The 14,571-nt window shown below is 52.2% G+C and overlaps 1 protein-coding gene across 2 annotated transcripts; it reads left to right on the top strand.

Moving 5' to 3' along the window:
• The first annotated feature begins 1,696 nt into the window (after window positions 1-1,696).
• Window positions 1,697-10,195, top strand: LOC149436194 (UDP-GalNAc:beta-1,3-N-acetylgalactosaminyltransferase 2-like). 2 transcript variants are annotated; one of them, XM_089661902.1, is made up of 2 exons: window positions 1,697-1,751; window positions 5,511-10,195. In XM_089661902.1, the coding sequence occupies exon 2, from the start codon at window positions 6,225-6,227 to the stop codon at window positions 7,686-7,688; it is 1,464 nt and encodes a 487-aa protein (XP_089518028.1). In that variant the 5' UTR covers window positions 1,697-1,751; window positions 5,511-6,224; the 3' UTR covers window positions 7,689-10,195. The 2 variants fall into 2 exon arrangements, with proteins under 2 accessions (XP_089518028.1, XP_089518027.1); XM_089661901.1 differs by having other exon boundaries at window positions 1,724-1,810.
• The last annotated feature ends 4,376 nt before the right edge of the window (window positions 10,196-14,571 follow it).

Below are 14,571 nucleotides of genomic sequence, written 5' to 3'. Positions count from 1 at the left end.
TGTATATTTATGGGGACTGGAACACCTGAGTCTACGGATTTGGAGGGCGGGGCCAATACTTCAGGCAATATAGTGTATTTTTTTGTTTTTAATCTCATTACTAATTTTGTTATTAATAGTTAAAAAAAAATACAAAATAATAAAATATATATATATTATAGTAAGTAGTTACAAATATCATATTAAATAGTATAAAATAAAACTAATAATCACATTTAATAATATAATACATAGTGAGAACAAAAAAGGAAAAAAACAGCCAGCAGTGAAGGGGTTGAAGCTGGGGCGTGTCCCCGATGTCTGTGGCAGTGAAGGGGTTGAAGCTGGGGCGTGTCCCCGATGTCTGTGGCAGTGAAGGGGTTGAAGCTGGGGCGTGTCCCCAATGTCTGTGGCAGTGAAGGGGTTGAAGCTGGGGCGTGTCCCCGATGTCTGTGGCAGTGATGGGGTTGAAGGTAGGGCGTGTCCCCAATGTCTGTGGCAGTGATGGGGTTGAAGCTGGGGCGTGTCCCCGATGTCTGTGGCAGTGAAGGGGTTGAAGCTGGGGCGTGTCCCCGATGTCTGTGGCAGTGAAGGGGTTGAAGCTGGGGCGTGTCCCCGATGTCTGTGGCAGCGATGGGGTTGAAGGTGGGGCGTGTCCCCGATGTCTGTGGCAGTGAAGGGGTTGAAGGTGGGGCGTGTCCCCGATGTCTGTGGCAGCGATGGGGTTGAAGCTGGGGCGTGTCCCCGATGTCTGTGGCAGCGATGGGGTTGAAGGTGGGGCGTGCCCCCGATGTCTGTGGCAGCGATGGGGTTGAAGCTGGGGCGTGTCCCCGATGTCTGTGGCAGCGATGGGGTTGAAGCTGGGGCGTGTCCCCGATGTCTGTGGCAGCGATGGGGTTGAAGGTGGGGCGTGCCCCCGATGTCTGTGGCAGCGATGGGGTTGAAGGTGGGGCGTGTCCCCGATGTCTGTGGCAGCGATGGGGTTGAAGGTGGGGCGTGCCCCCGATGTCTGTGGCAGCGAAGGGGTTGAAGGTGGGGCGTGTCCCCGATGTCTGTGGCAGCGATGGGGTTGAAGGTGGGGCGTGTCCCCGATGTCTGTGGCAGCGATGGGGTTGAAGGTAGGGCGTGTCCCCGATGTTTGTGGCAGTTATGGGGTTGAAGCTGGGGCGTGTCCCCGATGTCTGTGGCAGTGAAGGGGTTGAAGGTGGGACGTGTCCCCGATGTCTGTGGCAGCGATGGGGTTGAAGCTGGGGCGTGTCCCCGATGTCTGTGGCAGCGATGGGGTTGAAGCTGGGTCGTGTCCCCGATGTCTGTGGCAGCGATGGGGTTGAAGGTGGGGCGTGTCCCCGATGTCTGTGGCAGTGAAGGGGTTAATAAGGGCGGGGCCTGCACTCTGCACACACTATGGTCTCTCAGACACTCAGCTGACCTTCCCTTTTCTATTTTTGTATTTCTGGTAAAGTGATCCCTTCCCTCCATGCCCTATAACCCACTCCAGACACTAGAGGTCAGCCCCTTATCTCTCTGGTCTCCGGAAGATGGCGGCCATTTTGCGGTGGATAAAAATTAACACGTCCCTATAACAGCGCGTCCAGACACTAGAGGCCAATCCTTGTCTCGCCGGACTCCGGCGGCCATCTTACAGTGGACCTGAAGTAGAAGAATACACCTCCCAGAGTCCTCTTTTAACAGCCCGCCTCTTTCACCGTGACTGACAGCTCACCCGGCCAATCAGAGCTTTGCAGCAGTTTCCTGCACTTCCGGGAGTTCAGGTTTGGAGAGGGTTACACAGAGGGTGCAGAGTGTGGCCCCCGGGGGCCCCCAGATAGAGGTCAGCCATGTGTAGGGAGATGTGTGTGATGTCTGTGTGTGCTGGGAGGTGTGATCACATGTACTGTATATACTCCATCTACTTTGTATATACACCCTTCATTGTATCATCAACCAATCCCCACACTTCACTCCTACATGGGAATAGATTTTTGTTTGGGCTAGAAAATGACTTAAAACCCCCAAATATGAGCTATATTCTGAAAGCAGAGGCCCTGGAGAGCAAAGCGGTGGGTGTCGCAGGGTCTGTGTGTCGCAGGGTATGCGCACAGCCATCTGTCAGACACACATTTTCAGAAAAACAATACATGTAAGTGCACGTCATACAATATAATACACAATTGTTATGTCATATACACTACACTCTATATATATATATACGGCTCCAAAAACATGAAAGGAAGACTCTGAAAACCCATCAGATCCCAATGGGGAGGAATCTCCTGCTGGATCTCTATACTTACATGGACGGGGGATGGGTGAGGAACGTAAGGACGCCCCATCGTTTGATGGAAATGATCGACCTACAGAGGACTGAATTCACAGACACCCCGAAAATCAAAGTGAAGAAATGATGCCGCAGGCGAGTCCATGTTGGTGAAATGTCATTGCAGCAACTCAGAATGGCCCTCAGTAGTCTGTGTGGCCCCTATGTGCTTGTATGGATGCCTGACAATGTCGGGGGAGGGGCCTAATGAGACCACGGATGGTGTCCTGGGGGATTTCCTCCCAGATCTGGACCAGGGCATCACTGAGCTCCTGGACAGTCTGAGGTGCAACCTGGGGGCGTCGGATGGACTGAAACATGACATTCCAGATGGGTTCTATTGGATTTAGGTCAGGGGAGCGTGGGGGCCATTCAATGGTATCAATTCCTTCATCCTCCAGGAACTGCCTGCATACTCCCCCCACATGAGGCTGGGCATTGTCTGCACCAGGAGGAAGCCATGACCCAGCGCACCAGGAGGGACCCAGTACACCAGGAGGGACCCACTGCACCAGTGTAGGCTCTGACAATGGGTCCATGGATTTCATCCCCATACCTAATGGCAGTCAGGGTGCCATTGTCTATCCTGTAGAGGTCTGTGTGTCCCTCCATGGATATGCCCCCCCCCCCGACAATCACTGACCCACCACCAAAACGGTCCTGTTGAACCATGTTACAGTCAGCAGAACGTTCTCCACGGTTTCTCCAGACCCTTTCACGTCTGTCACATGTGCTCAGGGTGAACCTGCTCTCATCTGTGAAAAGCACAGGGGACCAGTGGGGGACCTGACAATTCTGGGGTTCAAAGGCCAATGCCAATCCAGCTCTATGGTGCCGGGCAGTGAGCACAGGGCCCACTAGAGGACGTCAGGCCCTCAGGCCACCCTCATGAAGTCTGTTTCTGATTGTTTGGTCAGAGACATTCCCACCAGTGGCCTGCTGGAGGTCATTTTGTAGGGCTCTGGCAGGGCTCATCCTGTTCCTCCTAGTACAAAGGAGCAGATACCGGTCCTGCTGATGGGTTAAGGACCTTCTACGGCCCTGTCCAGCTCTCCTAGAGGAACCGCCTGTCTCCTGGAATCTCCTCCATGCTCTTGTCTCCTGGAATCTCCTCCATGCTCTTGTCTCCTGGAATCTCCTCCATGCTCTTGTCTCCTGGAATCTCCTCCATGCTCTTGTCTCCTGGAATCTCCTCCATGCTCTTGTCTCCTGGAATCTCCTCCATGCTCTTGTCTCCTGGAATCTCCTCCATGCTCTTGAGACTGTGCTGGGAGACACAGCAAACCTTCTGTCAATGGAATGTATTGATGTGCCATCCTGGAGGAGTTGGACTGCCAGTGCAACCTCTGTAGGGTCCAGGTATGGCCTCATGCTACCAGTAGTGACACTGACCCGAGCCAAATGCAAATCGAGTGAAAAACAGTCAGAAAAGATGAGTAGGGAAAAAATGTCAGTGACCTCCACCTGTAAAACCATTCCTGTTTTGGGGGTCGTCTTATTGTTGCCCATCTAGGGCACCTGTTGGTAATTCCATTAACACCAAAGCAGCTGAAACGGATTAACAACCCCCTCTGCGACTTACCTGACCAGATCCATATCCCAGGAGTGTCATTGACTCGATGCGACTCAGATTACAAAGTCTTCCTTTCATTTTTTTTTTTGAGCTATATATATATGTGATGGCACGCCAAGTAAATAGATACCAAACATGTCAAGTTTTAAAATTGCGCACACCCGTGAAATGGAGACAAATTACGGTTTCTGAATACCCCAATAGACAACGCTTTAAAAGCCTTTACGATTATTAGTTTAGAGTTACACAGGAGGTCTGGCGCTAGAATTATTGCTGTCACTCCACCTTGTGTGGTGTGATCGCCATTTATGTGCCGGGGCTAAACGTGCGTTTGCAATTGTGTACAAGCAAGCAGGAATTACATTTATTTTTTTTCACTTATTTTGTTTAAATTGATTTTAATTTTTTTTTAAATTGATTTTACTTATTTTTTTCTCTTCAATTGTTAATGTATTTCATTTACATTTTTTCCCCCTTAATTTTTTAAAATTATTTTAATTACTTTTTTCATTTATTTTTTTATGTTTATTTTCTCTTTTTAGTTTTTGTTTTTTAATTATTTGGGGTTTTTTCCTTTTTTTTTTCTTTATTTTGTTTATTTTTTAATTTATTTTATTTACATTTTTTTTTTTTACTTTATTGCTATCACAAGGGATAAACAATGCACCTTGTGATAGCTGGTCAGTGACATGTCCTCTTTATGGAGACATCAGGGGTCTATTAGATCCTAGATCTCACCTAGATCATCTGCTTCCCTGGTCAGTAATAGCCAAGTGAACACTGAACCAAACTGGAAGTGATACGATCCTTGTCACTTCTGGGTTCATTCATCACAGAGGAGATCAGTGAGCAGTATGTAGTAGCAGGCGGTCAGTGAGCAGTATGTAGTAGCAGGCGGTCAGTGAGCAGTATGTAGTGATAGGGCGGTCAGTGAGCAGTATGTAGTGGCAGGGTGGTCAGTGAGCAGTATGTAGTGGCAGGGTGGTCAGTGAGCAGTATGTAGTGGCCAGTGAGCAGTATGTAGTGGCAGGGTGGCCAGTGAGCAGTATGTAGTGGCAGGGTGGTCAGTGAGCAGTATGTAGTGGCAGGGTGGTCAGTGAGCAGTATGTAGTGGCAGGGTGGTCAGTGAGCAGTATGTAGTGGCAGGGTGGTCAGTGAGCAGTATGTAGTGGCAGGGTGGTCAGTGAGCAGTATGTAGTGGCAGGGTGGTCAGCAGTATGTAATGACACAGTGGCCAGTGAGCAGTATGTAGTGGCAGGGTGGTCAGTGAGCAGTATTTAGTGGCAGGGTGGTCAGTGAGCAGTATGTAGTGGCAGGGTGGTCAGTGAGCAGTGTGTAGTGGCAGGGTGGTCAGTGAGTAGTATGTAGTGGCAGGACGGTCAGTGAGCAGTATGCAGTGGCTGGGCGGTCAGTGAGCAGTATGCAGTGGCTGGGCGGTCAGTGAGCAGTATGCAGTGGCAGGGCGGTCAGTGAGCAGTATGCAATGGCTGGGCGGTCAGTGAGCAGTATGCAGTGGCTGGGCGGTCAGTGAGCAGTATGCAGTGGCTGGGCGGTCAGTGAGCAGTATGTAGTGGCAGGGCGGTCAGTGAGCAGTATGTAGTGTAACAGCATAATAATAATTATTTTTTTCCTACTCTACAGATCTGAATTCAGAAGTAACCTATCAGACAGCATGTGATGTCACCAGCAAATCAGAGCTCTCCAGCCCCTCCCATCTGTCCCCTGAATGGGAACACTCTGTATCCACCACAGCCAATAAGATCGAAGGTTCACACCAATATGATGACTGGCATAGTCAGTAAATGCTCCTGACAAGCTCAGCCAATCACCGCAGAGCCAGACTCTTCTCAGCCAATCACCACAGAGCCAGACTCTTCTCAGCCAATCACCGCAGGGCCAGACTCTTCTCAGCCAATCACCGCAGAGCCAGACTCTTCTCAGCCAATCACCGCAGGGCCAGACTCTTCTCAGCCAATCACCGCAGGGCCAGACTCTTCTCAGCCAATCACCGCAGGGCCAGACTCTTCTCAGCCAATCACCGCAGGGCCAGACTCTTCTCAGCCAATCACCGCAGGGCCAGACTCTTCTCAGCCAATCACCGCAGGGCCAGACTCTTCTCAGCCAATCACCGCAGGGCCAGACTCTTCTCAGCCAATCACCGCAGGGCCAGACTCTTCTCAGCCAATCACCGCAGGGCCAGACTCTTCTCAGCCAATCACCACAAAGCCAGACCCTTCACAGCTGATAACTACATAGCAGACTTTTTCAGCCAATCAGATCACTTTCCTGGTTTAGGTGGATGTCAGAACTTCCCTTCTATTGGCTGGTGGCTTCTGGTGTCCAATGTGAGTGTAGATGCGTCGGTTGCTGTTGCTGCTGGTTTGTCCCGGTGTGTTGGGGCTCTTCTTGCAGCTGTGGCTCTTCTCCACTCCACACCACCGGCTGGTGATTGGCATCCTGTCAGCTCGCCAGCACCGCCCACTGCGGGACACAATACGGAGCACCTGGGGCTCACAGAGGCCCCACCAACCTCTCCTGCGCTTTATTGTTGGCTCTGAACCCTGCCCAGTGCCTCCTGAGGACCGTGAAGACCCCTATTCCTGCCATCTGCTAAATATTACTTCCCCCAAGCTTCACCATGAGATCCCAGCCTTCATTGGACCGCTGCCCTCTAGCTCCACCCACAGCCAACTCAGTGTCACCTTCCGAGTGCTCCACCCTATAATCATCACCCGCTTGGGAGCTTGGTGCCCAGGGTCCAACCGCAATTTTAGCGTCCGCCTTTTCCAGGCTGAACATGAGGAAGCTCTATGTGGAGCCCGGTTCACCCCACTGAGTCCAGGAACACCGTCACAAGTGTCCCCAAACAGCCCCAGGACAACCTCCTGGGTCACCTCGACCAACCAAGAGTCAACCACTGAAATCTGTTACAAGCCAGTGGAGCAGTTTATCCTTCCAGAAGGTTTCCATGGCACCATCCGGTGGGACAGCCATGACCCAGAAGGGTTACCCATGTGGGGTGTTCATCAGGTCACCCTGAACAATGGAGGTGGGGTCCTGCGTCTTATCACAGCAGAGGAGGGGCTGCTACCCTATGACTTCTCGCAGGGCGTGGAGGGCATCGCGGGAGGTTTCGTCTACTCCGTCCATGATGGCGAAGCCCTTCTACGGCACCTGCAAACTCGCCCACAGCGCCTGGAAGAGTATCAGGCCACGCTTACGGCAGAGGAGTCAGACCTGCGGGAGGAGAGCGACGCCCATGGGGACATCATCTTTGTAAACTTGGTGGACACTTACCGAAATGTCCCACGCAAGTTGCTGCTGTTCTACCGTTGGCTGGTGGGTTCCGTAGACTTCGACTTCCTGCTGAAGACGGACGATGATTGCTTCGTTGACCTGGATAATGTACTCCGAGCCCTGGAGGCCAGGAAACTGAAGGGGCCCAATGCTTGGTGGGGCAACTTCCGCCTGAACTGGGGTGTGGACCGCACTGGAAAATGGCAGGAGCTGGAGTACCTGAGCCCCGCCTACCCTCCCTTCACCTGCGGTTCAGGGTACGTCATATCGCAGGATATCGTCCGCTGGCTCGCTGACAATGCCGACCGGCTAAAGACCTACCAGGGTGAGGATGTGAGTATGGGCATCTGGATGTCCGCCATCGGCCCTAGGCGCTACCAAGACGAGAACTGGCTGTGTGAGAAGACATGTGAGGGTGGGATGCTGTCCTCACCGCAGTATTCACCACAAGAGTTGTCCGAGTTGTGGCAGAAGAAGGAGCGGTGCGGGAAGGCCTGCGGGTGTCCTAATAACCAAAGATGAGGTGTGCTTTGTATCAGGGTAACTCTGGATCTGGTACCCGAACCCCAGGGGTACTTCACGTTATAGGGGGCAAAGGTTAACCCCACCCCCTAAACCATGGTTAGACCTGGAAAGTCCACTTAAAGGGAAAAACAGGGTACAAAAATATATATGGGGGGGGGGGTCAGGGCCCGGGGTCAATCTCACCTTAAGGCTGGACTGTATCTAGTACCTGGACCCTGAGGGAGGGGAACCCAACTTCCTGGAGGCGGGGCAAAGGTCAATCTCACCTCCTAAACCATGGTCAGACTTGGAAAGTCCACTTAAAGGGAAAAACAGGGTACATAAATATATGGGGGGAGGGGGGTTCAGGGTCCGGGGTCAATCTTACCTTAAGGCTGGACTGTATTTAGTAGCTGGATCATGAGGGAGGGGTACCCAACTTCCTGGAGGCGGGGCAAAGGTCTAACCCACCTCCTAAACCATGGTCAGACTTGGAAAGTCCACTTAAAGGGAAAAACAGGGTACATAAATATATGGGGGGAGGGGGGGGTTCAGGGTCCGGGGTCAATCTTACCTTAAAGCTGGACTGTAGTAGCTGGACCCTGAGGGAGGAGTACCCAACTTGCAGGGGGGCAAAGGTCAATCCCACCTCCTAAACCATGGTCAGACTTGGAAAGTCCACTTAAATGGAAAAACAGGGTACATAAATATATGGGGGGAGGGGGGTTCAGGGCCCGGGGTCAATCTTACCTTAAGGCTGGACTGTATTTAGTAGCTGGATCCTGAGGGAGGGGAACCCAACTTCCTGGAGGCGGGGCAAAGGTCTAACCCACCTCCTAAACCATGGTCAGACTTGGAAAGTCCACTTAAAGGGAAAAACAGGGTACATAAATATATGGGGGGAGGGGGGGGGTTCAGGGCCCGGGGTCAATCTTACCTTAAGGCTGGACTGTATTTAGTAGCTGGCTCCTGGGGGAGGGGTACATAACTTCCAGGGGGGGCAAAGGTCAATCTCACCTCCTAAACCATGTTCAGACTTAATCAAGCCCTCTTAAAGTGGAAAAAACAGGGTACATAGAATATAGAGAGGAATAGGGGCCCCGCGTCAGTCTTACTTTGAAGCTGGACTGTATCTGGTGCCTGGACCCTGGGGGAGGGGTACCCAACTTCTGGGAGGCGGGGTAAAGGTTAATCCCACCTCCTAAACCATGTTCAGACTAGAGCAAGCCCTCCTAAAGTGAAAAATGGTACATAAAATATGGAGGGGATTAGGGGCCCCCGGGGTCAGTCTTACTTTGAAGCTGGACTGTATCTAGAACCTGTTTAGACTTGAGCAAGCCCTCTTAAAGGGGAAAAATGGTATATAAAATATGAAGAGGATTAGGGGCCCCGGGGTCAATCTTACCTTGAAGCTGGACTGTATCTGGTGCCTGGACCCTGGGGGAGGGGTACCCAACTTCCAGGAGGCGGGGCAAAGGTCAATCCCACCTCCTAAACCATGTTCAGTCTTAAGCCCTCTTAAAGTAGAAAAATCAGGGTACCTAAAATATGAAGAATAGGGACCCCGGGGTCAGGCTTACCTTGAAGCTGGACTGCATCTAGTACCTGGACCCTGAGGGAGGGGTACCGAACTTCCGGGGGGGGGGCAAAGGTCAATCCCACCTCCTAAACCATGTTTAGACTTGAGCAAGCCCTTTTAAAGAGGAAAAATGGTATATAGAATATGAACAGGATTAGGGCCCCGGGGTCAGTCTTACCTTGAAGCTGGACTATATCTGTACCCTGGGGGAGGGGTACCCATCTTCTGGGGGAGGGGGGGGCAAGGGTCAATCCCACCTCATAAACCATGTTCAGACTTGAGCAAGCCCTCCTAAAGTGGAAAAAACAGGGTATATAAAATATGAAGAGGATTAGGGGCCCCGGGGTCAGTCTTACTTTGAGGCTGGACTGTATCTAGTGCCTGGACCCTGAAGGAGGGGTACCCAATATCCGCGAGGGGGGGGGGGGGCAAGGGTCAATTCCACCTCTTAAACCATGTTCAGACTTGAGCAAGCCCTCTTAAAGTGGAAAATCCGGGTACATAAAATATGAAGAGGATTAGGGGCCCCGGGGTCAGTCTTACTTTGAAGCTGGACTGTATCTGGTGCCTGGACCCTGGGGGAGGGGTACTCAACTTCAAGGGGGGCAAAGGTCAATCCCACCTCCTAAACCATGTTCAGACCTGAGCAAGCCCTCTTAAAATGAAAAATGGTATATAAAATATGAAGAGGATTAGGGGCCCCGGGGTCAATCTTACCTTGAGGCTGGACTGTATCTGTACCCTGGGGGAGGGGTACCCAACTCCTGGGGGGGGCAAAGGTCAATCCCACCTCATAAACCATGTTCAGACTTGCGCAAGCCCTCCTAAAGTGGAAAATCCGGGTACATAAAACATGGAGGGGGTTCGGGGCCCCGGGGTCAGTGAATATAAATGAATGCAGCTGTGTAATCATCAATACATCAATAAATATATTTTATTAATACAAGCCGTGTCAGTACCTGACTGTGACCTGGTATCAGCCTCCCTGCAGTACAGCAGGGCTCAGACTAGGAAAGGGAAAAGCAGTACAAGGAGCCACCATTCTGGAAGCATGCTGATAGGAGAAGAGAGCAGAGTGATGAGGGGAGGAGCTTATCACTGTGCTGCTTTTCCTTTCACTGTATAGTCACAGTTTGGGGGAGGGTCTGTGAGAGCCTGAGCTTAGAGGAAGTGGGTTGAAAGATGGAGGACAACTAGTGGCAGAAAGAGGTACTGCGGGGGGATCTCTGGATTGAAGGTAAAAAAAAAATCATTGCCCCTCCCCCCATTACATATTCAGACCTCTGTGCTTTGTAAATAATTAGCATTTTGTTGATCCTGCCAGTGAGTTGCTGTTCCTGTTCTGTGGTGATCTGCGGGCTCTTCTATCTGCAGCGTTGCCTCTGCATTGCCCATTCCTGATCAATAGAAACAAACTGAACTCTCTATATGTGAGGCTTACTGAATGACCTCATAGAGCAGGCCAGAGTGAGTGACACCAGCTCATCCAGGAAGCCCCTCTCTCATGTAGAGCACTGGTCTGCAAACTGTGGCCCTTTGTTTGCCTTTATTCATCCGAAACATTATTCATGCCACTGACACCAACCATGGGGCACTATTCCAGACACCAACAATGGGGCATAATTTCTCCCACTGACACCAATGATGGGACACTATTCCCACTGACACCAATGATGGGACACTATTCCCACTGACACCAATGATGGGGCACTATTCCTTCCACTGACACCAATGATGGGGCACTATTCCTCCCACTGACACCAATGATGGGACACTATTCCCACTGACACCAATGATGGGGCACTATTCCTTCCACTGACACCAATGATGGGGCACTATTCCTCCCACTGACACCAATGATGGGGCACTATTCCTCCCACTGACACCAATGATGGGGCACTATTCCTCCCACTGACACCAATGATGGGGCACTATTCCTCCCACTGACACCAATGATGGGGCGCTATTCCTCCCACTGACACCAACAGTGGGGCACTATTCCTCCCACTGACACTAATGATGGGGTGCTATTCATCCTACTGACACCAATGATGGGGCGCTATTCCTCCCACTGACACCAATGACGGGGCACTATTCCTCCCACTGACACCAATGACGGGGCACTATTCCTCCCACTGATACCAATGACGGGGCACTATTCCTCCCACTGACACCAATGACGGGGCACTATTCCTCCCACTGATACCAATGACGGGGCACTATTCCTCCCACTGATACCAATGATGGGGCACTATTCCTCCCACTGACCCCAATGATGGGGCACTATTCCTCCCACTGACACCAATGATGGGGCACTATTCCTCCCACTGACACCAATGATGGGGCACTATTCCTCCCACTGACACCAATGATGGGGCACTATTCCTCCCACTGACACCAATGATGGGGCACTATTCCTCCCACTGACACCAATGATGGGGCACTATTCCTCCCACTGACACCAATGATGGGGCACTATTCCCCCCACTGACACCAATGATGGGGCACTATTCCTCCCACTGATACCAATGATGGGGCACTATTCCTCCCACTGACACCAATGATGGGGCACTATTCCTCCCACTGATACCAATGATGGGGCACTATTGCTACCACTGACACCAATGATGGGGCACTATTCCTCCCTCTGGGCACAGTCCAGCCTGCACTCAAGTCTGAAGGACAGTAAACTGGCCCTTTCCTTAGAAGGTTTGGGGACCCCTGATGTAGAGCAGCCTAGTGGCACATGTGACCCACTGCAATTAAGCCCCTCCCGCTGCCATGGCCTGCAGAGTGTATGAGCTGAATAGTAGTCACATGACCGCTGGAAATGAAAAAGGTTTTCACTTTTTTGTCTGAGCCTTGCTAGAAGAGTGACAGGAGATGGAGGGGTAGGTGCCCTTTAAGTAGCTTCCAGACTCGGGCGATGGGTGGAGTCCTCCTTCACGTGGATGTACACCAATGCAAATGGCGGTTTTAGCCTGTGCAGCTCTGTGCAAGTCATTGATAAGCAGCCAGCCACATGGAACGCTACATCCTACCTGGAGTGAGCATCCACGGATCGGGAACCCGGAGTGAGCATCCACGGATCGGGAACCCGGAGTGAGCATCCACGGATCGGGAACCCAGAGTGTGCATCCACGGATCGGGAACCCAGAGTGTGCATCCACGGATCGGGAACCCAGAGTGTGCATCCACGGATCGGGAACCCAGAGTGTGCATCCACGGATCGGGAACCCAGAGTGTGCATCCACGGATCGGGGAGCCGGAATGTGCATTCATGGATCGGGAAGCTGGAATGTGCATTCACGGAGTGGGAAGCTGGAATGTGCATCCACGGATCGGGAACCTGCAGTATGCATCCACTGATCGGGAAGCCGGAGTGCGCATCCACGGATCGGGAAGCCGGAGTGCGCATCCACGGATCGGGAAGCCGGAGTGCGCATCCACGGATCGGGAAGCCGGAGTGCGCATCCACGGATCGGGAAGCCGGAGTGCGCATCCACGGATCGGGAAGCCGGAATGGGCATTCACGGACCGGGAAGCCGGAATGGGCATCCACGGATCGGGAAGCCGGAGTGCGCATCCACGGATCGGATCGGGAACCCGGAGTGTGCATCCACGGATCGGGAAGGCAGAGTGCGCATCCACGGATCGGGAAGCCGGAGTGCGCATCCACGGATCGGAAAGCCGGAGTGCGCACCCACGGATCGGATCGGGAAGCCGGAGTGCGCATCATCGGATCGGGAAGCCGGAGTGCGCATCCACGGATCGGGAAGCCGGAGTGCGCATCCACGGATCGGGAAGCCGGAGTGCGCATCCACGGATCGGGAAGCCGGAGTGCGCATCCACGGATCGGGAAGCCGGAGTGCGCATCGATGGTAGAATGTGTGCGACCCATATGGATGCACGCCCTGGGATGTTTATGGAGCTTCATGCAGACGGTCACCTTGACCAGGCTGCCTGCATAGGACTTCATGGAAGACTTGGGCATCCCACGTGGGTGAAGACGGCCCATCACAGAGGCCTACGGGTGTGTGGGTCTGTCAGCCGTGGGCTGATCTGGTGATCTGTGCATACAGAGTAACCTATACAAAGCAGATCTCAGTCTATTTACTAACCTCTTTCCACCAGCTTCCCTCCGGGCCCTTTAAGACCACGTTCTATGGGCTTCCCAATCCCTGTGATTGGCTGTTGCAGTGGTCATTGGGAACCCATCCAACCAAATCCTGATTGTCACCGTGTGACCTGGAGTTGTCGGTGGCAGTGCCGGGGATGTGTGCTCCTAGCACAAAATGGTGGTGCTGGCTGTAGATACAGTCATGGCCAAAAATATTGTCCCCCCTCCCCCACATAACGCACCACATCACCCAGAAAAATGCTGCAACCACAAATGCATTCTCATATTTCCTTCTTTGGTTCATATCGGTGACACAAAAAAGCGGAGAAACAAAAAGCCAAATCTGACGCATTCCACGCAAAACCCCAAAAACGGACCGGACAAATATTTTGGCACCTTCATTGTAAGAAATGTTTGCATTCCAAGTGTGTGACACTCCTGTAATTTGTCATTAGACTCCCCGTATCCATGACCAGGCGCTGACAACAGAAATCACACTGACAACCGGGGGACAATGGCGACAAATGGCCTCCACCTTTGTGTTGGGTGTCTCTGTGTGCCACATGGAGTATGGAAGAGAGGAAGGGCAGCAAAGAGTTGTCTGAGGATTGGAGAACGAAAATGGTGGAGAAGCATGGACCATCTCAAGGTGACAAGTCCATCATCGGAGATGCTAATGTTCCTGTGTCCACTGTGCGCAACATTGTCAGGAAGTTTCCAGCCCATGGCACTGTAGCTGATCTCCCTGGATGTGGATGAAAGAGAAAAATTGATCAAAGAGTGCAATGAAGGATTGCTGGAATGGTGGCTAAAGAACCTCCATCAACTTCCAGACCAATTCAAGCTCACCTTCAGGCACCGGGTACAACTGTGTCCACTCCCACTATACATCACCATCTGATTGAAAAGGTGTGCTATGGGAGGAGACCCAGGAGGACCCCACTGCTGACACAGAAATATGGTAGGAGACCCAGGAGGACTCCACTGCTGACACAGAAATATGGTAGGAGACCCAGGAGGACCCCTCCGCTGACACAGAAATATGGGAGGAGACCCAGGAGGACCCCACCGCTGACACAGAAATATGGGAGGAGACCCAGGAGGACCCCACTGCTGACACAGAAGTATGGTAGGAGACCCAGGAGGACCCACTGCTGACACAGAAATATGGGAGGAGACCCAGGAGGACCCCACCGCTGACA

This window comes from Staurois parvus, unplaced genomic scaffold (genome assembly GCF_062004578.1).
Source record: "Staurois parvus isolate SC_StPar_1 unplaced genomic scaffold, SC_StPar_1.0 ptg001402l, whole genome shotgun sequence".
In the NCBI taxonomy this organism is placed as follows: domain Eukaryota; kingdom Metazoa; phylum Chordata; class Amphibia; order Anura; family Ranidae; genus Staurois; species Staurois parvus.
Note: the sequence above shows the minus strand (reverse complement) of the source record. Positions and strands in the feature narration are given on the sequence as shown.